The 24,891-nt window shown below is 28.7% G+C and overlaps 1 protein-coding gene across 1 annotated transcript; it reads right to left on the minus strand.

Moving 5' to 3' along the window:
- Positions 1–19,002: 19,002 nt before the first annotated feature.
- Positions 19,003–24,347, minus strand: LOC130648514 (uncharacterized). The gene is made up of 2 exons (XM_057454566.1): positions 24,167–24,347; positions 19,003–23,766 (listed from the first exon to the last, which is right to left on the minus strand). The coding sequence occupies exons 1-2, from the start codon at positions 24,345–24,347 to the stop codon at positions 19,889–19,891; spliced, it is 4,059 nt and encodes a 1,352-aa protein (XP_057310549.1). The 3' UTR covers positions 19,003–19,888.
- Positions 24,348–24,891: the final 544 nt, after the last annotated feature.

Genomic DNA, 24,891 nt, shown 5'->3' on the forward strand with positions numbered 1-24,891 from the left:
AAATTGAAATATCAAAATTGAATTTCGTTAGAATGTCATTTCACATATTCCTAAATGTTGATAAGTCGTATGTGCAAAAATACCTTCCTTAAGTAGACATTACAAAATTGAAATATCAAAATCGAATTTCGTTAAAATGTAATTTCACATATTCTTTAATATTGAAAGTCTTATGCGCGAAGGTACCATCGTTAAGTAGACAGTAACAAAATTATCGAGTTTGGTTAAAATTTTATTTAAAATATTCTTAAAGATAAAGTAAGTCTTATATACGAAAATACCTTCCTTAAGTAGACATTACAATATTGAAATGTCAAAATTGAATTTCGTTAAAATGTCATTTCACATATCCTTAAATGTTGAGAGTCTTATGTGCGAAAATACCATCGTTAAGTAGACATTAAAAAATTTAAATAATAAAACTGAATTGGGTTAAAAATTCAATTCAAATATTCTTAAAGTTGAAATAAGTCTTATATACGAAAATACCTTCCTTAAGTAGACATTACAATATTGAAATATCAAAATTAAACTTCGTTTGAATGTCATTTCACATACTCTTAAATGTTGAAAAGCCGTATGTGCAAAAATACCTTCCTTAAGTAGACATTACAATAGTGAAATATCAAAATCGAATTTCGTTAAAGTGTCATTTCACATATTCTTTAATACTGAAAGTCTTATGTGCGAAAGTACCATCGTTAAGTAGACAGTAACAAAGTTATCGAATTTGGTTAAAATTTCATTAAAAATATTCCTAAAATTAAAGTAAGTCTTATATACAAAAATACCTTCCTTAAGTAGACATTACAATATTGCAATGTCAAAATTAAATTTCGTTAAAATGTCATTTCACATATCCCTAAATGTTGAAAGTCTTATGTGCGAAAATACCATCGTTAAGTAGACAGTAAAAAAATTTAAATAATAAAACTGAATTGGGTTAAAAATTCATTTCAAATATTCTTAAAGTTGAAATAAGTCTTATATACGAAAATACCTTCGTTAAGTAGACATTACAATATTGAAATATCAAAATCGAATTTCGTTAAAATGTCGTTTCACATATTCTTTAATATTAAAAGTCTTAGGTGCAAAAGTACCATTTTTAAGTAGACAGTAAAAATATTATCGAATTTGGTTAAAACTTCATTTAAAATATTCTTAAAGTTAAAATAAGTCTTATATACGAAAATACCTTCCTTAAGTATACATTACAATATTGAAACATCAAAAATGAATTTCGTTAAAATGTCATTTCACATATTCCTAAATGTTGATAAGTCGTATGTGCAAAAATACCTTCCTTAAGTAGACATTACAATATTGAAATATCAAAATCGAATTTCGTTAAAATGTCATTTCACGTATTCTTTAATATTGACAGTACTATACTGAAATATCAAACTTGAATTTTGTTAAAATGTGATTTCACATATTTTTAAATCTTAATAAGTCTTTGTGCGAAAATTCCTTCCTTAAATAGACAATACAATATTGAAAAAGAAAAATTGAATTTGGTTAAAATATCACTTCAAATATCCTTAATTGTTGGTAAGTCTTATGCGCAAAGGAAGCCATCGTTAAGTAGACAGTAAACATATTAAATATTGAAATCGAATTCATTTAAAACTTCATTTCAAATGTTCTTAAAGTTGATAAATCGTATCTGCAAAAGTACCTTCCTTAAGTAGACAGTGCTATACTGAAATATCAAACTTGAATTTTGTTAAAATGTGATTTCACATATTTTTAAATTTTAATAAGTCTTTGTGCGAAAATTCCTTCCTTAAGTAGACAATATAATACTGAAACATAAAAATTGAATTTGGTTAAAATGTAATTTCACATATTCTTTAATATTGAAAGTCTTATGCGCGAAGGTACCATCGTTAATTAGACAGTAACAAAATTATCGAGTTTGGTTAAAATTTCATTTAAAATATTCTTAAAGATAAAGTAAGTCTTATATACGAAAATACCTTCCTTAAGTAGACATTACAATATTGAAATGTCAAAATTGAATTTCGTTAAAATGTCATTTCACATATCCTTAAATGTTGAGAGTCTTATGTGCGAAAATACCATCGTTAAGTAGACATTAAAAAATTTAAATAATAAAACTGAATTGGGTTAAAAATTCATTTCAAATATTCTTAAAGTTGAAATAAGTCTTATATACGAAAATACCTTCCTGAAGCATACATTACAATATTGAAGAATCAAAATTGAATTTCGTTAAAATGTCATTTCACATATTCTTTAATGTTGAGGGTCTTATGTGCGAAAATACCATCGTTAAGTAGACATTAAAAAATTTAAATAATAAAACTGAATTGGGTTAAAAATTCATTTCAAATATTCTTAAAGTTGAAATAAGTCTTATATACGAAAATACCTTCCTGAAGCATACATTACAATATTGAAACATCAAAAATGAATTTCGTTAAAATGTCATTTCACATATTCCTAAATGTTGATAAGTCGTATGTGCAAAAATACCTTCCTTAAGTAGACATTACAATATTGAAATATCAAAATCGAATTTCGTTAAAATGTCATTTCACGTATTCTTTAATATTGACAGTACTATACTGAAATATCAAACTTGAATTTTGTTAAAATGTGATTTCACATATTTTTAAATCTTAATAAGTCTTTGTGCGAAAATTCCTTCCTTAAATAGACAATACAATATTGAAAAAGAAAAATTGAATTTGGTTAAAATATCACTTCAAATATCCTTAATTGTTGGTAAGTCTTATGCGCAAAGGAAGCCATCGTTAAGTAGACAGTAAACATATTAAATATTGAAATCGAATTCATTTAAAACTTCATTTCAAATGTTCTTAAAGTTGATAAATCGTATCTGCAAAAGTACCTTCCTTAAGTAGACAGTGCTATACTGAAATATCAAACTTGAATTTTGTTAAAATGTGATTTCACATATTTTTAAATTTTAATAAGTCTTTGTGCGAAAATTCCTTCCTTAAGTAGACAATATAATACTGAAACATAAAAATTGAATTTGGTTAAAATGTAATTTCACATATTCTTTAATATTGAAAGTCTTATGCGCGAAGGTACCATCGTTAATTAGACAGTAACAAAATTATCGAGTTTGGTTAAAATTTCATTTAAAATATTCTTAAAGATAAAGTAAGTCTTATATACGAAAATACCTTCCTTAAGTAGACATTACAATATTGAAATGTCAAAATTGAATTTCGTTAAAATGTCATTTCACATATCCTTAAATGTTGAGAGTCTTATGTGCGAAAATACCATCGTTAAGTAGACATTAAAAAATTTAAATAATAAAACTGAATTGGGTTAAAAATTCATTTCAAATATTCTTAAAGTTGAAATAAGTCTTATATACGAAAATACCTTCCTGAAGCATACATTACAATATTGAAGAATCAAAATTGAATTTCGTTAAAATGTCATTTCACATATTCTTAAATGTTGAGGGTCTTATGTGCGAAAATACCATCGATAAGTAGACAGTAAAAAAGTTAAATAGTAAAACTGAATTCGGTTATAATTTCATTTCAAATATTCTTAAACTTGATATAAGTCTTATATACGAAAATACCTTCCTTAAGTAGACATTACGATATTGAAATATCAAAATTAAATTTCGTTAGAATGTCATTTCACATATTCTTAAATGTTGAAAAGCCGTATGTGCAAAAATACCTTCCTTAAGTAGACACTACAATATTGAAATATCACAATCAATTTCGTTAAAATGTCATTTCACATATTATTTAATATTGAAAGTCTTATGTGCGAAGTTACCATCGTTAAGTAGACAGTAACAAAATTATCGAATTTGGTTACAATTTCATATAAATTATTCTTAAAGTTATAAAAAGTCTTATATACGAAAATACCTTCCTTAAGTAGACTTTACAATATTGAAATATCAATATAGAATTTCGTTAAAATGTGATTTCACATATTTTTAAATCTTAATAAGTCTTTGTTCGAAAATTCCTTTCTTACGTAGAAAATACAATATTGAAACATAATAATTGAATTTGGTAAAAATATCATTTCACATATCCTTTAATGTTGATACATCTTATATGCAAAAACAGCATCAGTAAGTAGACAGAAGAAATTTAAATTGCAAAATTGAATTTGGTTAAAATATCATTTCACGTATTCTTAAGTGTTGATAAAATGTATGTGCAAAAATACCTTCCTTAAGTAGACATTACAATATTGAAATATCAAAATCGAATTTCGTTAAAATGTAATTTCACATATTCTTTAATGTTGAAAGTCTTATGCGCGAAGGTACCATCGTTAAGTAGACAGTAACAAAATTATCGAGTTTGGTTAAAATTTCATTTAAAATATTCTTAAAGATAAAGTAAGTCTTATATACGAAAATACCTTCCTTAAGTAGACATTACAATATTGAAATGTCAAAATTGAATTTCGTTAAAATGTCATTTCACATATTCTTAAATGTTGAGGGTCTTATGTGCGAAAATACCATCGATAAGTAGACAGTAAAAAAGTTAAATAGTAAAACTTAATTCGGTTATAATTTCATTTCAAATATTCTTAAACTTGATATAAGTCTTATATACGAAAATACCTTCCTTAAGTAGACATTACAATATTGAAATATCAAAATTAAATTTCGTTGCAATGTCATTTCACATACTCTTAAATGTTGAAAAGCCGTATGTGCAAAAATACCTTCCTTAAGTAGACATTACAATATTGAAATATCAAAATCGAATTTCGTTAAAGTGTCATTTCACATATTCTTTAATACTGAAAGTCTTATGTGCGAAAGTACCATCGTTAAGTAGACAGTAACAAAGTTATCGAATTTGGTTAAAATTTCATTAAAAATATTCTTAAAATTAAAGTAAGTCTTATATACAAAAATACCTTCCTGAAGTAGACATTACAATATTGAAATGTCAAAATTAAATTTCGTTAAAATGTCATTTCACATATCCCTAAATGTTGAAAGTCTTATGTGCGAAAATACCATCGTTAAGTAGACAGTAAAAAAATTTAAATAATAAAACTGAATTGGGTTAAAAATTCATTTCAAATATTCTTAAAGTTGAAATAAGTCTTATATACGAAAATACCTTCGTTAAGTAGACATTACAATATTGAAATATCAAAATCGAATTTCGTTAAAATGTCGTTTCACATATTCTTTAATATTAAATGTCTTATGTGCAAAAGTACCATTATTAAGTAGACAGTAAAAATATTATCGAATTTGGTTAAAACTTCATTTAAAATATTCTTAAAGTTAAAATAAATCTTATATACGAAAGTACCTTCCTTAAGTATACATTACAATATTGAAACATCAAAAATGAATTTCGTTAAAATGTCATTTCACATATTCCTAAATGTTGATAAGTCGTATGTGCAAAAATACCTTCCTTAAGTAGACATTACAATATTGAAATATCAAAATCGAATTTCGTTAAAATGTCATTTCACATATTCTTTAATATTGACAGTACTATACTGAAATATCAAACTTGAATTTTGTTAAAATGTGATTTCACATATTCTTAAATCTTAATAAGTCTTTGTGCGAAAATTCCTTCCTTAAGTAGACAATATAATACTGAAACATAAAAATTGAATTTGGTTAAAATGTAATTTCACATATTCTTTAATATTGAAAGTCTTATGCGCGAAGGTACCATCGTTAATTAGACAGTAACAAAATTATCGAGTTTGGTTAAAATTTCATTTAAAATATTCTTAAAGATAAAGTAAGTCTTATATACGAAAATACCTTCCTTAAGTAGACATTACAATATTGAAATGTCAAAATTGAATTTCGTTAAAATGTCATTTCACATTTCCTTAAATGTTGAGAGTCTTATGTGCGAAAATACCATCGTTAAGTAGACATTAAAAAATTTAAATAATAAAACTGAATTGGGTTAAAAATTCATTTCAAATATTCTTAAAGTTGAAATAAGTCTTATATACGAAAATACCTTCCTGAAGCATACATTACAATATTGAAGAATCAAAATTGAATTTCGTTAAAATGTCATTTCACATATTCTTAAATGTTGAGGGTCTTATGTGCAAAAATACCATCGATAAGTAGACAGTAAAAACGTTAAATAGTAAAACTGAATTCGGTTATAATTTCATTTCAAATATTCTTAAACTTGATATAAGTCTTATATACGAAAATACCTTCCTTAAGTAGACATTACAATATTGAAATATCAAAATTAAATTTCGTTAGAATGTCATTTCAAATATTCTTAAAGTTGAAATAAGTCTTATATACGAAAATACCTTCCTTAAGTAGACATTACAATATTGAAATATCAAAGTTGAATTTCGTTAAAATGTCATTTCACATTTTCTTAAATGTTGATAAGTCCTATATGCGAAAATACCATCCTTAAGTAGACAAAACAAAATTTAAATATCAAAATTTATTTTGGTTAAATATTCATTTCAAATACTCTTAAAGTTGATATCTGTCTTATATGCAAAAATGCCATCCTTAAGTAGCCATCTTTAGTAGACAATACAAAAATTAGATTCTGAAATTGAACTTAGTTACAATATCATTTCACTTTTTCTTAAAGGTTGATATGTCGTATCTGCAAACGTACCTTCAATAAGTAGACAGTACTATACTGAAATATCAAAATTGAATTTTGCTTAAATGTGACTTCACATACTTTTATATCTTAATAAGTCTTTCTGCGAAAATTCCTTCCTTAAGTAGACATTACAATATGGAAAAAGAAAAATTGAATTTGTCTAAAATATTATTTCACATGCTCTTAAATGTTGATAAGTCGTTTGAGCAAAAATACCATCCTTAGGTAGACAGTAGAATATTGAAATGTCAAAATTAAATTTGGTTAAAATGTGATTTTACATACTCCTAAATGTTGATAAGTGTTTTATGCCAAAAATACCATCCTTATGTAGACATACAATAATGAAATATCAAAACTGAACTTGGTTAAAATGTCATTACACATATTCTTAAATGTTGAAAGTCGTATGTGCGAGAATGCCATCGTTATGTGGACAGTAAAGATTTTAAATATTAAAATTGAATTCGGTTAAAATTTCATTTCCAATATTGTTAAGGTTGATATAAGTCTTATATACGAAAATACCTTCCTTAGGTAGACATTGCAATATTGAAATGTCAAAATTGAATTTTGTATAAATATCATTTCACATTTCCTTAAATGTTGATAAATCCTATATGCGAAAATACCATCCTTAAGTAGACAAAACAAAATTTAAATATTAAAATTTATTTTGGTTAAATATTCATTTCAAATACTCTTAAAGTTGATATCAGTCTTATATGCAAAAATGCCATCCTTAAGTAGCCATCTTTAGTAGACAATACAGAAATTAGATTATAAAATTGAACTTGGCTACATTATCATTTCACTTTTTCTTAAAGGTTGATAAGTCGTATCTGCAAAAGTACCTTTATTAAGTAGACAGTGCTATACAGAAATATCAAAATTGAATTTTGTTTAAATGTGACTTCACATACTTTTAAATCTTAATAAGTCTTTGTGCGAAAATTCCGTCCTGAAGTAGACAATACAATATTGAAAAATCAAAATTGAATTTGGTTAAAATATGATTTCACATATCCTTAATATTGATAAGTCTGATATGAAGAAACACCATTCTTAAGTAGACAGAAGAAAATTTAAATATCAAAATTGAAGTTGGTTTAAATAACATTTCACATACTCTTAAATGTTGATAAACGTTATCTGCAAAAACACACAATGAAGTTTTTACCAAATTCAATTTTAATATTTATATTTTGTTCTGCCTCCTTAACGATGGCACTTTCGCCCATAAGACTTATCAACATTTAAGAATATGTGAAATGATATTTTAACCAAATTCAATTTTTCTTTTTCAATATTGTATTGTCTACTTAAGGAAGGAATTTTCGCACAAACACTTATTAAGATTTTAAAATATGTGAAATCACATTTTAACAAAATTGTATTTTGATATTTCAGTACTGCAACGTCTACTTAAGGAAGGTATTTTCGTATATAGCACTTATATCAACTTTAAGAATATTTGAAAAAAAAATTTAACTGAATTCAATTTTAATATTTTTTTTCTACTGTCTACTTAACGATGGTATTTTCGCACATAAGACTTTCAACATTTAAGAATTTGTGAAATGACATTTTAACGAAGTTCGACTTTGATTTTTCAATATTGTAAGTTCTACTTAAGAAAGGTAGCTTTGCACATACGACTTATCAACATTTAAGGATATGTGAAATAATATTTTAGCCAAGTTCAAATTTAATACTTTTTTTCTGTATTGTCTACTTAAGGAAGGTATTTTTGCACATACGACTTACAAACATTGAAGAATATGTGAAATGATACTTTAGCCAAATTCAATTTTGATATTTAAATTTTCTTCTGTCTACTTAAGGATGGTGTTTTTTCATATAAGACTTATGAACATTAATGGATATGTGAAGTGATATTTTAACCAAATCCAATTTTTCTTTTTCAATATTGTATTGTCTATTTAAGGAAGGAATTTTCGCACAAAAGACTTATTCAGGTTTAAAAATAAGTGAAATCACATTTTAACGAAAAAATTCAATTTTGATATTTCAGTATAGTACTGTCTACTTAAGGAAGGCATTTTTGCAGATACGACTTATCAACTTTAAGAATATTTGAAATGAAGTTTTAACCGAATTCGATTTTAATATTTCATTTTTTTACTGTCTACTTAACGATGGTACTTTCGCACACAAAACTTATCAACATTGAAGTATATGTGACATGTTATTTAAACCAAATTCAATTTTGACATTTTAATATTCTTCTGTCAACTTAAGAATGGTGTTTTTGCATAACAGACTTATCAACATTAAGGGTTATGTGAAATGATATTTTAACCAAATTCAATTTTGATTTTTCCATTTTGTATTGTCTAGTTAAGGAAGGAATTTTCGCACAAAGACTTATTAAGATTTAAAAATATGTGAAATCACATTTTATCAAAAAAATGCAATTTTAATATTTCAGTATAGTACTGTCTACTTAAGGAAGGCTGTTTTGCAGATACGACTTATCAACTTTAAGAATGTTTGAAATGAAATTTTAACCGAATTCGATTTTAATATTTCATTTTTTTACTGTCTACTTAACGATGGTACTTTCGCACACAAGCCTTATCAACATTAAGGGTTATGTGAAATGATATCTTAACTAAATTCAATTTTGCTCTTTCATTATTGTATTGTCTACTTAAGGAAGGAATTTTTGCACAAAGACTTATTAAGATTTAAAAATATGTGAAATCACATTTTATCAAAAAAATTCAATTATGTAATTTCAGTATAGTACTGTCTACTTAAGAAAGGTACTTTTGCAGGTACAACTTATCAACTTTAAGAATATTTGAAATGAAATTTTAACCGAATTTGACTTTAATATTGAACTTTTTTGCGTGTTTTTTCCAAGTCCAATTTTAGTATCTCATTTCTGTACTGTCTACTAAGAATGTCTACTTAAGGATATCATTTTTGCATATAAGACTGATATCAACTTTAAGAATATTTAAAATAAATATTTAACCAAATTAAATTTTGATATTTAAATTTTGTTTTGTCCACTTAAGGATGGTATTTTGGCATATAAGACTTATCAACATTTAAGAAAATGTGAAATGGTATTTTAACGAAATTCAATTTTGATATTTCAATATTGTAATGTCTACTTAAGGAAGTTATTTTCGTATATAAGACTTATCTCATCTTTAAGAATATTGGAAATGTAATTTTAACCGAATTCAATTTTAATATTCAAATTTTTTACTGTCCACATAACGATGGTATTCTCGCACATACGACTTTCAATATTTAAGAATATATGAAATGACATTTTAACCAAATTCAATTTTATTATTTCAATATTGTATGTCTACCTAAGGATGGTATTTTTCGCATAAAACACTTATCGACATTTATGAGTACGTGAAATCACATTTTAACCAAATTTAATTTTGACATTTCAATATTCTACTGTCTACCCAAGGATGGTATTTTTGCTCAAACGACTTATCAACATTTAAGAGTATGTGAAATGATATTTTAGACAAATTCAATTTTAATATTTAATTTCTGTATTGTGTACTAAGGATGTCTAGTTAAGGAAGGTATTTTTGCATATAAAACTGATATCAACTTTAAGAATGTTTAAAATGAAGTTTCTACCAATTTCAATTTTATTATTTATATTTTGTCCTGTCTACTTCAGGATGGTATTTTCGCATATAAGACTTATAGACATTTAAGAACATGTGAAAAGACATTATAACCAAATTCAATTTTGATATTTAAATTTTCTTCTGTCTACTTAAGGATGGTGTTTTTTCATATAAGACTTATCAACATTAATGGATATGTGAAATGATATTTAAATCAAATTCAATTTTTATGTTTCAGTATTTTATTGTCTAATTAAAGAAGGAATATTTGGACAAAGACTTATTAAGGCTTAAAAATATGTGAAATCACATTCTTACAGAATTCAATTTTGATATTTCAGTATAGTACTGTCTACTTAAGGAAGGTACTTTTGCAGATACGACATATCAACTTTAAGAATATTCGAAATGAAGTTTTAACCGAACTCGATTTCAATATTTAGTTTTTTTAATGTCTACTTAACGATGGTATTTTCGCAAGTAAGACTTTCAATATTTAAGAATTTGTGAAATGACATTTTAACGAAGTTCGACTTTGATTTTTCAATATTGTAAAGTCTACTTAAGAAAGGTAGTTTTGCACATACGACTTATCAACATTTAAGGATATATGAAATGATATTTTAGCCAAGTTCAAATTTAATACTTTTTTTCTGTATTGTCTACTTAAGGAAGGTATTTTTGCACATACGACTTATCAACATTTAAGGATATGTGAAATGATATTTTAGCCAAGTTCAAATTTAATACTTAATTTCTGTATTGTCTACTAAGGATCTCTACTTAAGGAAGGGATTTTTGCATTTAAGACTGATATCCACTTTAATAATATTTAAAATGAAGTTTTTACCAAATTCAATTTTAATATTTATATTTTGTTCTGTCTACTTAACGATGGTACTTTCGCGCATAAGACTTATCAATATTTAAGGATATGTGAAATGATATTTTAACCAAATTTAATTTTTCTTTTTCAATATTGTATTGTCTACTTAAGGAGGGAATTTTTGCACAAACGAATTATCAACTATTAAGGATATGTGAAATGATATTTTAGCCAAGTTCAAATTTAATACTTAATTTCTGTATTGTGTACTAAGGATGTCTAGTTAAGGAGGGCATTTTTGCATATAACACTGATATCAACTTTTAGAATGTTTAAAATGAAGTTTCTACCAATTTCAATTTTATTATTTATATTTTGTTCTGTCTACTTCAGGATGGTGTTTTCGCATATAAGACTTATAGACATTTAAGAACATGTGAAATGACATTTTAACCAAATTCAATTTTGATATTTCAATTTTCTTCTGTCTACTTAAGGATGGTGTTTTTTCATATAAGACTTATAAACATTAATGGATATGTGAAATGATATTTAAATCAAATTCAATTTTTATGTTTCAGTATTTTATTGTCTAGTTAAGGAAGGAATATTTGGATAAAGACTTATTAAGCTTAAAAATATGTGAAATCACATTCTTACTGAATTCAATTTTGATATTTCAGTATAGTAATGTCTACTTAAGGAAAGTACTTTTGCAGATACGACATATCAACTTTAAGAATATTTGAAATAAAGTTTTAACCGAACTCGATTTCAATATTTAGTTTTTTTACTGTCTACTTACCGATGGTACTTTCGCACATAAGACTTATCAACATTTAAGGATATACGAAATGATATTTTAACCAAATTCAATTTTTCTTTTTCAATATTGTATTGTCTACTTAAGGAAGGAATTTTCGCACAAAGACTTGTTAAGATCTAAAAATATGTGAAATCTCATTTTAACAAAGTTCTATTTTGATATTTCAGAACTGTAACGTCCACTTAAGGAAGGCATTTTCGTATATAGCACTTATATCAACTTTAAGAATATTTGAAAAAAAAATTTAAATGAATTCATATTTAATATTTTTTTTTTACTGTCTACTTAACGATGGTATTTTCGCACATAAGACTTTCAATATTTAAGAATATGTGAAATGACATTCTAACAAAATCAATTTTGATATTTCAGTATAGTACTGTCTATTTAGGGAGCTACATTTGCAGATACCACTTATCAACTTTAACAATATTTGAAATGAAGTTTTAACCAAATTCGATTTCAATATTTAATTTGTTTACTTCTAATTAACGATGGTACTTTCGCGCATAAGACTTATCAATATTTAAAGATATGTGAAATGATATTTTAACCAAATTTAATTTTTCTTTTTCAATATTGTATTGTCTAATTAAGGAGGGAATTTTTGCACATACGAATTATCAACTATTAAGGATATGTGAAATGATATTTTAGCCAAGTTCAAATTTAATACTTAATTTCTGTATTGTGTACTAAGGATGTCTAGTTAAGGAAGGTATTTTTGCATATAAAACTGATATCAACTTTAAGAATGTTTAAAATGAAGTTTCTACCAATTTCAATTTTATTATTTATATTTTGTCCTGTCTACTTCAGGATGGTATTTTCGCATATAAGACTTATAGACATTTAAGAACATGTGAAAAGACATTATAACCAAATTCAATTTTGATATTTAAATTTTCTTCTGTCTACTTAAGGATGGTGTTTTTTCATATAAGACTTATCAACATTAATGGATATGTGAAATGATATTTAAATCAAATTCAATTTTTATGTTTCAGTATTTTATTGTCTAATTAAGGAAGGAATATTTGGACAAAGACTTATTAAGGCTTAAAAATATGTGAAATCACATTCTTACAGAATTCAATTTTGATATTTCAGTATAGTACTGTCTACTTATGGAAGGTACTTTTGCAGATACGACATATCAACTTTAAGAATATTCGAAATGAAGTTTTAACCGAACTCGATTTCAATATTTAGTTTTTTTAATGTCTACTTAACGATGGTATTTTCGCAAGTAAGACTTTCAATATTCAAGAATTTGTGAAATGACATTTTAACGAAGTTCGACTTTGATTTTTCAATATTGTAAAGTCTACTTAAGAAAGGTAGTTTTGCACATACGACTTATCAACATTTAAGGATATGTGAAATGATATTTAGCCAAGTTCAAATTTATAACTTTTTTTCTGTATTGTCTACTTAAGGAAGGTATTTTTGCATATACGACTTATCAACATCTAAGGATATGTGAAATGATATTTTAGCCAAGTTCAAATTTAATACTTAATTTCTGTATTGTCTACTAAGTATGTCTACTTAAGGAAGGGATTTTTGCATATAAGACTGATATCCACTTTAATAATATTTAAAATGAAGTTTTTACCAAATTCAATTTTAATTATTATATTTTGTTCTGTCTACTAAACGATGGTACTTTCGCACATAAGACTTATCAACATTTAAGAATATGTGAAATAATATTTTAACCAAATTTAATTTGTCTTTTTCAAATTGTATTGTCTACTTGAGGAAGGAATTTTCGCACAAAGACTTATTAAGACTTTAAAATATGTGAAATCACATTTTAACAAAATTCTATTTTGATATTTCAGTACTGTAACGTCTACTTAAAGAAGGTATTTTCGTATATAGCACTTATATCAACTTTAAGAATATTTGAAATAAAATTTTAACTGAATTCAGTTTTAGCATTTAATTTGTTTACTGTCTACTTAACGATGGTATTTTCGCAAATAAGACTTTCAATATTTAAGAATTTGTGAAATGACATTTTAACGAAGTTCGACTTTGATTTTTCAATATTGTAAGGTCTACTTAAGAAAGGTAGTTTTGCACATACGACTTATCAACATTTAAGGATATATGAAATGATATTTTAGCCAAGTTCAAATTTAATACTTTTTTTCTGTATTGTCTACTTAAGGAAGGTATTTTTGCACATACGACTTATCAACATTTAAGGATATATGAAATGATATTTTAGCCAAGTTCAAATTTAATACTTAATTTCTGTATTGTCTACTAAGGATCTCTACTTAAGGAAGGGATTTTTGCATATAAGACTGATATCCACTTTAATAATATTTAAAATGAAGTTTTTACCAAATTCAATTTTAATATTTATATTTTGTTCTGTCTACTTAACGATGGTACTTTCGCGCATAAGACTTATCAATATTTAAGGATATGTGAAATGATATTTTAACCAAATTTAATTTTTCTTTTTCAATATTGTATTGTCTACTTAAGGAGGGAATTTTTGCACAAACGAATTATCAACTATTAAGGATATGTGAAATGATATTTTAGCCAAGTTCAAATTTAATACTTAATTTCTGTATTGTGTACTAAGGATGTCTAGTTAAGGAGGGCATTTTTGCATATAACACTGATATCAACTTTTAGAATGTTTAAAATGAAGTTTCTACCAATTTCAATTTTATTATTTATATTTTGTTCTGTCTACTTCAGGATGGTATTTTCGCATATAAGACTTATAGACATTTAAGAACATGTGAAATGACATTTTAACCAAATTCAATTTTGATATTTAAATTTTCTTCTGTCTACTTAAGGATGGTGTTTTTTCATAAAAGACTTATAAACATTAATGGATATGTGAAATGATATTTAAATCAAATTCAATTTTTATGTTTCAGTATTTTATTGTCTAGTTAAGGAAGGAATATTTGGACAAAGACTTATTAAGCTTAAAAATATGTGAAATCACATTCTTACTGAATTCAATTTTGATATTTCAGTATAGTAATGTCTACTTAAGGAAGGTACTTTTGCAGATACGACATATGAACTTTAAGAATATTCGAAATAAAGTTTTAACCGAACTCGATTTCAATATTTAGTTTTTTTACTGTCTACTTAACGATGGTACTTTCGCACATAAGACTTATCAACATTTAAGGATATACGAAATGATATTTTAACCAAATTCAATTTTTTTTTTTCAATATTGTATTGTCTACTTAAGGAAGGAATTTTCGCACAAAGACTTGTTAAGATCTAAAAATATGTGAAATCTCATTTTAACAAAATTCTATTTTGATATTTCAATATTGTAACGTCTACTTAAGGAAAGTATTTTCGTATATAGCACTTATATCAACTTTAAGAATATTTGAAATAAAATTTTAACTGAATTCAGTTTTAGCATTTAACTTGTTTACTGTCTACTTAACGATGGTATTTTCGCAAATAAGACTTTCAATATTTAAGAATTTGTGAAATGACATTTTAACGAAGTTCGACTTTGATTTTTCAATATTGTAAGGTCTACTTAAGAAAGGTAGTTTTGCACATACGACTTATCAACATTTAAGGATATATGAAATGATATTTTAGCCAAGTTCAAATTTAATACTTTTTTTCTGTATTGTCTACTTAAGGAAGGTATTTTTGCACATACGACTTATCAACATTTAAGGATATGTGAAATGATATTTTAGCCAAGTTCAAATTTAATACTTAATTTCTGTATTGTCTACTAAGTATGTCTACTTAAGGAAGGGATTTTTGCATATAAGACTGATATCCACTTTAATAATATTTAAAATGAAGTTTTTACCAAATTCAATTTTAATTATTATATTTTGTTCTGTCTACTAAACGATGGTAATTTCGCACATAAGACTTATCAACATTTAAGAATATGTGAAATAATATTTTAACCAAATTTAATTTGTCTTTTTCAAATTGTATTGTCTACTTAAGGAAGGAATTTTCGCACAAAGACTTATTAAGACTTTAAAATATGTGAAATCACATTTTAACAAAATTGTATTTTGATATTTCAGTACTGTAACGTCTACTTAAGGAAGGTATTTTCGTATATAGCACTTATATCAACTTTAAGAATATTTGAAATGAAATTTTAACTGAATTCAGTTTTAGCATTTAATTTGTTTACTGTCTACTTAACGATGGTATTTTCGCAAATAAGACTTTCAATATTTAAGAATTTGTGAAATGACATTTTAACGAAGTTTGACTTTGTTTTTTCAATATTGTAAGGTCTACTTAAGAAAGGTAGTTTTGCACATACGACTTATCAACATTTAAGGATATGTGAAATGATATTTTAGCCAAGTTCAAATTTAATTCTTTTTTTCTGTATTGTCTACTTAAGGAAGGTACTTTTGCACATACGACTTATCAACATTTAAGGATATGTGAAATGATATTTTAGCCAAGTTCAAATTTAATTCTTAATTTCTGTATTGTCTACTAAGGATGTCCACTTAAGGAAGGGACTTTCGCATATAAGACTGATATCCACTTTAATAATATTTAAAATGAAGTTTTTACCAAATTCAATTTTAATATTTATATTTTGTTCTGTCTACTTAACGATGGTACTTTCGCACACAAGCCTTATCAACATTAAGGGTTATGTGAAATGATATCTTAACTAAATTCAATTTTGCTCTTTCATTATTGTATTGTCTACTTAAGGAAGGAATTTTTGCACAAAGACTTATTAAGATTTAAAAATATGTGAAATCACATTTTATCAAAAAAATTCAATTGTGTAATTTCAGTATAGTACTGTCTACTTAAGAAAGGTACTTTTGCAGGTATAACTTATCAACTTTAAGAATATTTGAAATGAAATTTTAACCGAATTTGACTTTAATATTGAACTTTTTTGCGTGTTTTTTCCAAGTCCAATTTTAGTATCTCATTTCTGTACTGTCTACTAAGAATGTCTACTTAAGGATATCATTTTTGCATATAAGACTGATATCAACTTTAAGAATATTTAAAATAAATATTTAACCAAATTAAATTTTGATATTTAAATTTTGTTTTGTCTACTTAAGGATGGTATTTTGGCATATAAGACTTATCAACATTTAAGAAAATGTGAAATGATATTTTAACGAAATTCAATTTTGATATTTCAATATTGTAATGTCTACTTAAGGAAGTTATTTTCGTATATAAGACTTATCTCATCTTTAGGAATATTGGAAATGTAATTTTAACCGAATTCAATTTTAATATTTAATTTTCTCCTGTCTACTTAAGGATGATATTTTCCCATATAAGTCTTATCAACATTTAAGAATATGTGAAATCACATTTAAACCAAATTTAATTTTAATAGTTAGATTTTCTTCTGTCTACTTAAGAATGGTGTTTTTGCATGTCAGACTTATCAACACTTAAAGATATGTGAAATGATATTTTAACCAAATTCAATATTTCTTTTTCATTATTTTATTATCTGCGTAAGGAAGGAAGTTTTCCATCATTAGAAAAATACCATCATTAGGTAGAGAGAAGAAAATTTAAATATCAAAATTGATTTTGGTTTAAGTAACATTTCACATATTCTTAAATGTTGATAAATCTTATATGCGAAAATACCATCCTTTAGTAGACAGTAGAAAATTTAAATATTAAAATTGAATTTCGTTAAAATATCATTTCACATTCAGAATGTGATTTCACATATTCTTAAATCTTAGGAAGTCTTTGTGCGAAAATTTCCTTCCTTACGTAGACAATAAGATAATGAAAAAGAAAATTGAATTTGGTTAAAATATCATTTCACATATCAATAAATGTTGATAAGTCTCATATGCAAAAACACCATCCTTAAGTAGACAATACAACATTGAAGAACCAAAGTTGAATTTGGTTAAAATGTCATTTCACATATCCTTAAATGTTGATAAGTCTGATATGCAAAAACACCATTCTTAAGTAGACAGAAGAAAATCTAACTAATAAAATTGAACTTGGTTTAAATAACATTTCACATATTCTTAAATGTTGATAAGACTTATATGCGAAAATATCATCCTTAAGTAGACAGTAGAAATTTTAATTATTAAAATTGAATTCGGTTAATATTTCATTTCCAATATTGTTAAATTTGATATAAGTCTTATATACAAAATACCTTCCTTAAGTAGACATCCTTAATAGACAGTACAGAAATTAAATATTAAATTTGAATTTGTCTAAAATATCCATTCACATACTCTTAAATGTTGATAGTTCGTTTGAGCTAAAATACCATCTTTAGGTAGACAGTAGAATATTGAAATGTCAAAATTAATCTTTATTAATCTTTAGTAGACAATACAGAAATTAGATTATATAATTGAACTTGGCTACAATATCATTTCACTTTTTCTTAAAGGTTGATAAGTCGTATCTGCGAAAGTAGCTTCATTAAGTAGACAGTACTATACAGAAATATCAAAATTGGATTTTGTTTAAATGTGACTTCACATACTTTTAAATCTTAATAAGTCTTTGTGCGAAAATTCCGTCCTTAAGTAGACAATACAATATTGAAAAATGAAAATTGAATTTGGTTAAAATATCATTTCACATATCCTTTAATGTTGATAAGTCTGATATGAAAAAACACCATTCTTAAGTAGACAGAAGAAAATTTAAATATCAAAAAGGAAGTTGGTTTAAATAACATTTCACATACTCTTAAATGTTAATAAGTCTTATCTGCAAAAACACACAATGAAGATTTTACCAAATTCAATTTTAATATTTATATTTTGTTCTGTCTACTTAACGATGGTACTTTCGCCCATAAGACTTATCAACATTTAAGAATATGTGAAATGATATTTTAACCAAATTCAATTTTTCTTTTTGAAATTGTATTGTCTACTTAAGGAAGGAAATTTCGCACAAAGACTTATTAAGATTTTAAAATATGTGAAATCACATTTTAACAAAGTTCTATTTTGATATTTTAGAACTGTAACGTCCACTTAAGGAAGGCATTTTCGTATATAGCACTTATATCAACTTTAAGAATATTTGAAAAAAAAATTTAAATGAATTCATATTTAATATTTTTTTTTTACTGTCTACTAAAGGATGGTACTTTCGCCCATAAGACTTATCAACATTTAAGAATATGTGAAATGATATTTTAACCAAATTTAATTTTTCTTTTTCAATATTGTATTGTCTAATTAAGGAGGGAATTTTTGCACATACGAATTATCAACTATTAAGGATATGTGAAATGATATTTTAGCCAAGTTCAAATTTAACACTTAATTTCTGTATTGTGTACTAAGGATGTCTAGTTAAGGAAGGTATTTTTGCATATAAAACTGATATCAACTTTAAGATTGTTTAAAATGAAGTTTCTACCAATTTCAATTTTATTATTTATATTTTGTTCTGTCTACTTCAGGATGGTATTTTCGCATATAAGACTTATAGACATTTAAGAACATGTGAAATGACATTATAACCAAATTCAATTTTGATATTTAAATTTTCTTCTGTCTACTTAAGGATGGTGTTTTTTCATATAAGACTTATCAACATTAATGGATATGTGAAATGATATTTAAATCATATTCAATTTTTATGTTTCAGTATTTTATTGTCTACTTAAGGAAGGAATATTTGGACAAAGACTTATTAAGGCTTAAAAATATGTGAAATCACATTCTTACAGAATTCAATTTTGATATTTTAGTAAAGTAGAGATAGGAAAATGCCGATGCTAGTGCAATCATGTCAAATAAGCGTGCATATCCGTCAAATCAACGTAAAAAAGGTCCATACCAGCCCTTAGCGATTTAATATGTTGTACCATTCCACGTCAAATTATGGATCATCCACGTCAAATCAATGATAGAGGAGTCAATAAATCCATGTGCACTTTACCACTTTACGTTAAATAAGCGGGCATGCTCTATAATATCTGTCCAAAACCCCCTCCCCTGTCGTGTCTTCCAGGCCCCTCCCCACCCTCATCTGTCGTGCCCTCTAATTTATAGTGATATGTGTGTCTATAATGTCCTCTTGCCAGTGTGGTAATACCATCTTCCAAAATTATGCGTTTATCATCATCGGCATTGAGCGCCAGTTTATTTGTTTTTATTGTGTGAACATCATGCTTAATAGATCGAAATGTCATTTGGGTTCTGTAAATGTTCTCACCCTCAAACAGACATCTCTTATAATCAGCGAAACCTATGGTCTCCCTCACCACACATTTCTTCACCCCCTTACATCTCTTACCCTCCCTACCACATAGCTGTTTGTATGCGTAGGTCTTAGCTCTTAGGGCGATGAACTCAGTCATCACCTTACCACCCAACTCATCCTTCATCAGCCCAATGATCTTTTTATTCAAACCTAATGTTGGGGGCCTACCATCTTCCTTATCATACCCAGATGTGTCAAATCTCGCAGACACATCATTCGGGATATCTTTGTAGAAGACGTCTGTTTTTATGTGGTAAACGAATGAATCCGTATCCATGTAGCAAAGCTTCACATCATCACCATATTTCGGTCTCATGTAATCATGGTGGAACTCATACATAACCATCTTGGATAGATGGAGGATTGTGGGGCCGAGATAGATCGGTTTGTTCATTTTGATCTTGATCTTGGACATCTCTATCCCCATCAGTGTTTCCGAGAAATGGATTGCACCCCTGAAGTTTGGCTTCATCACCATTTTCTCATAATTCTTTTGATTGGTGGCCAAACGTATATCCTTCTGTCTTCGCTGATTCTCCATTGTCTTACCAAAGACAGAATTGTTCAACAGCTTGAAGAAATCCTTTTCAAAGTCATTCTTTGACTCCGTGCGCAGCTGTGTATTGAAGTCGATGTAAGGTTTCAACCATGCGCTCTGATCAAACCTCAGTACCCTATGAACCTTATCCAGAACAAGACCGTGATTCAAAGCTTGAGCAAGCGCACGGATATGAATCACATAGCTCCTCTTGTCTGAAAGACACGGTGTCAGCTTCTCGACACCATTGATAACCTTCCTCTCAGGCATGAAAGGAAGATCGTTATGTGCGTCATGAAGATCATGTAGATATCTAACATCAACCTCAAGCATGTACCCCTTTTCACCGTTTTCCACAGCCAACTCTGAAATGAGTTCGGGTGTAAATTTACCGGAATCATCCCACTCAAACCCCCCGGTGGGCATCTTCTGTATCATGGCCCATCCATACAGATTGTTAGCATCAAGATACTGTAGATAGGTTGTATCTTCTGAAGTATTATACATATCGCCCATATATGGATTATTTGCCTTCGCGTGTCTGTGAACGGCCTGACAGAGACCGCCCCTAATACCCATCTCCACAAACAGTAACATATCCATATCAGACAACAAATCCAGCTTAACATCTGTCTTTTTCAGGCATGCCTGCCAAGCTAATCCGGGGGCCGTGTAAAAATGGGCTGGATCTAGTTTATAGTTTCTCAAACATGTCTCTCTGAATGTCTCAAACACATCACTCAGAAGCAGAACATCCGTCTTGAGATAGATATCATGATAAACGCCCATATTTTCAACTTTCATGTCCTTCCACACCTTCTGGGCATGCGCATAATCGGCATCGCTGATACCATCCATGTTCAACTTGCTATAAAAGTCATCTTTCAAAGGATGCCTGGTTTCATTAAACCTATCGAATGAATCAACATACTCATATGGGTATACACCCTTCCTTCTCATTATGTTGAATTGCTCATCATTGAAGAATTTTCTAAGGTTTTTACACTGATCATCGGATAGATTGTCAGCTAAGGAACCTAATCCTCTTGACATAAATCTAAATGAATCGATGAATCTCAGCTTTATCTTTTTGTCCTTAGTCTCACCATTTTTGTCGGTGTATTCATCAACCTTAACATCGGTCGAGAAAGAGATATATTTCTCTTTATTTTCAGCGATTACACTCATACCACCTTCTCCATACTTCTTCGCAAGCTCTTTGATAAATAGATGCGCATCATATCCGCTCAGATTATGGAAGACAACCGGAATATAATTAGGCACCTTGTAACGGAGATTACATTCCATGTGTGCCGATCCACGAAACTTGCCGGTAAAATGACAGTGATCCCTAACCTTGATGTCATCATCACCAAATTCTCTCATACAGATGTGGCAGTTGGTGGAATTTTCATATCCATCAAGTTCTTCATCGGTTAGATCTTGCATACCAAGTTGTGGAAACATGTTGTATAACCTTTTCGCCTCGGAAACCACATGATCAACAAATCGTGGAACACAGTCATCACCACGGTAAAGCTTCAGAGGGTCCAAAACTTCACCATGAGCATATTTACTATAACAACAGAATCCGGTGGGGATATGTTTACCAACTTTCTCGGTGGACGATCCACACTCTATCTCTTCAGGTTTTGTAAAAGCTTCGAAATCGGCATACATGATGAATGGGGCTTTGAGCTGGTACTGACCGTGGGTGAAGGTTAAGGTGCTACCCTCTTTAGGGAGTTGAACCTTAGCAGCATCATTATCCTTGCAATACTCAAAGTGCTCATACCTTTTCTGTTCGCTTGGAAAACCAGAGAGACAATTCAAGCAATAATGCTCTTTATGTTCATGCTTTGAGTTGCCCTTGCTCAGGACACCACTCAAGTTCTTAACAGCGATATAATGTCTCTTATCCCCATCACACAGTAAAAACAAAACAACTGTCTCCTTACGATCCAGATGCTTCGACTTGCGACACATGTAGATACCCTCTATGTCATCCTTTGTCAAAACATGAACAGCGATATCAGGGTTCCTTCTCTCAAACAAATCTATCTTGTTTAGTGCCATAGGGAAAGTTATACCATCCCAATTGCACTTGTCTTCATACTTCCTAAGGATTGAGATTCGTTCAGGGTTATTATTGATCTTACCATGATTGAGAGCAGCTAAAACAGCCCATTTGAAGCATTCTTCATCTTCATTTTTAGGATTGATCACGGAGAACTTACCACTGAAATTCTTTGGTAGCGGTAAGTAAGAACTACCTCTGGTTAATTTTAGTTTGTGAAAGTCCACATGCATATGTAGGATCCTTTCGATTGTGAATCCGCTGGCGGGTAGAGCAGGGTTTTCAATCTGCTCAATTATCTTATTACACATACGATCAAAAACATCAGAAATGTCGCCATGGGCATGTAGTATCTCCATATAGCTATTGAAAGCTTTGTCGACATATACGCGCGTGACACCAGCCTCGCTGGTGTCCTCCTTTACCCATTTCACCCACAAGGTCGCCTGAGTCTTCAGCGACTTCTTTTGACCTAGCACGTCCCTCATTAGCCTCTTAATGATAGGTTGAATCTGTTTTAGTAAAACCTTGACATTCTTCTTCTTACCATCCGAGTTTACCTTGAAGCGTTTGTATGAACCTACAAAAGCTTCCTCAATGGGGTTATAGGGGTTTTCCACCTTCAACTCTTCCTCCTCTTTCACCTCTTCATCTCTACTGCCCTTTTTATAAAAACCCATGATCTTATCCTTCATGGTTTTGAAAGCTTTGCTCGCTTTCTCCTTAATGGCCCTAGGTACATGATTTATTAACCAGTCTCTCCATTCAATCAACTTGCTTTTTACAATAGGTCTAGTTTTAGCCATTTCTTGCTCTTCAAACAACTCTATGTCCTGTGCCGGTATGGGTCTAAGCATCGGTATGGGTCTATTTGGTCTCGGTGCTGGTATTGGTCTAGGTATCAGTATTGATCTATTTGGTCTCGGTGCCGGTACCGGTCTGGTGGGTCTCGACACGGGTACCGGTGCTGACACGGTAGTGGGTGTCAATAATTCAATCAGCCTGACCTTTCTGAGCCTTGAGTAGCCACGTAGGCCGCGTTCTCTAGCGAGAGCTCTTAATTCGGAAACTGTATTTCTCGAAGTCATATCGGGTTGTGATATACTATATTTGGACCTTTAATATGGTTTTATATAATCGTGAGACAAAAAAAATATTAATTTGTTACTCGCGTGAGTAACAAATAACAATCTGACCCCAAACAAATCAATTATATTGTTTAATGACAAGATCGATGGATGCGCGACATATGGGGCATTTATCCCCCCTATTCTCCAATTTATATGCACATGATAGACAGCAGCAAAAATGCCCTGTTCTACCATGAACAATGGTTGCGGTCTTTCGTTTAGAAAGACAAATGATACATCTATCATCTTCATCAATGTCATCGTCCGCGTCGTCCTCATCATCAACCTCAAGCTGTGCCGGTACTTGTCTAATCGGTGCTGGTATGGGTCTAGGCATCGGTATTGATCTATTTGGTCTCGGTGCCGGTACCGGTCTGGTGGGTCGTCTACGCATCGGTCTATGTATTGGTCTAGGCATTGATCTTTCTCTCAAGTACAATGAAGATTGTACTTGAGACTAACTCATATTAGGATCTATTGATAATATTAAATCAATAAGCTCGGCCCTTCTGAGATGCGAGTATCTATATGCGCCGAGGTACCTCGCTCGGGCTCTTAAATCAGGGACCGTGAAAAGACTAAAGTCATCAATATATTTCCTACTGTGTATCAAATCGAGAACGATTGGTGAAGACATGCTTGTGTATGATATACGATTACAAAATCTTTAAGACGGTTTTAAAAATCGTAAACCGTGCTGAAGGGTTGTGAGTGTCCTAGTTTGTAGTTGCCCCACCATGCTAAAATTGTAGTAAAACACGCTAAAACACACATACATCGATAGACCATGGGTACCCACCCACCAGCACCTCGAGGGCCGTTACCGGTACACCATGGGTACCCACCCACCAACATTTGTTACCCGTATGAGTAACAAAGAGGGTTGTTCAATCACTTGGATCTTTTGTCGTTATAACGTTTTTGAGATTTTAGATATGCCTCCCTGTTGTTCGACCTCCACC

Source organism: Hydractinia symbiolongicarpus, chromosome 7, assembly GCF_029227915.1.
Source record: "Hydractinia symbiolongicarpus strain clone_291-10 chromosome 7, HSymV2.1, whole genome shotgun sequence".
NCBI lineage: Eukaryota > Metazoa > Cnidaria > Hydrozoa > Anthoathecata > Hydractiniidae > Hydractinia > Hydractinia symbiolongicarpus.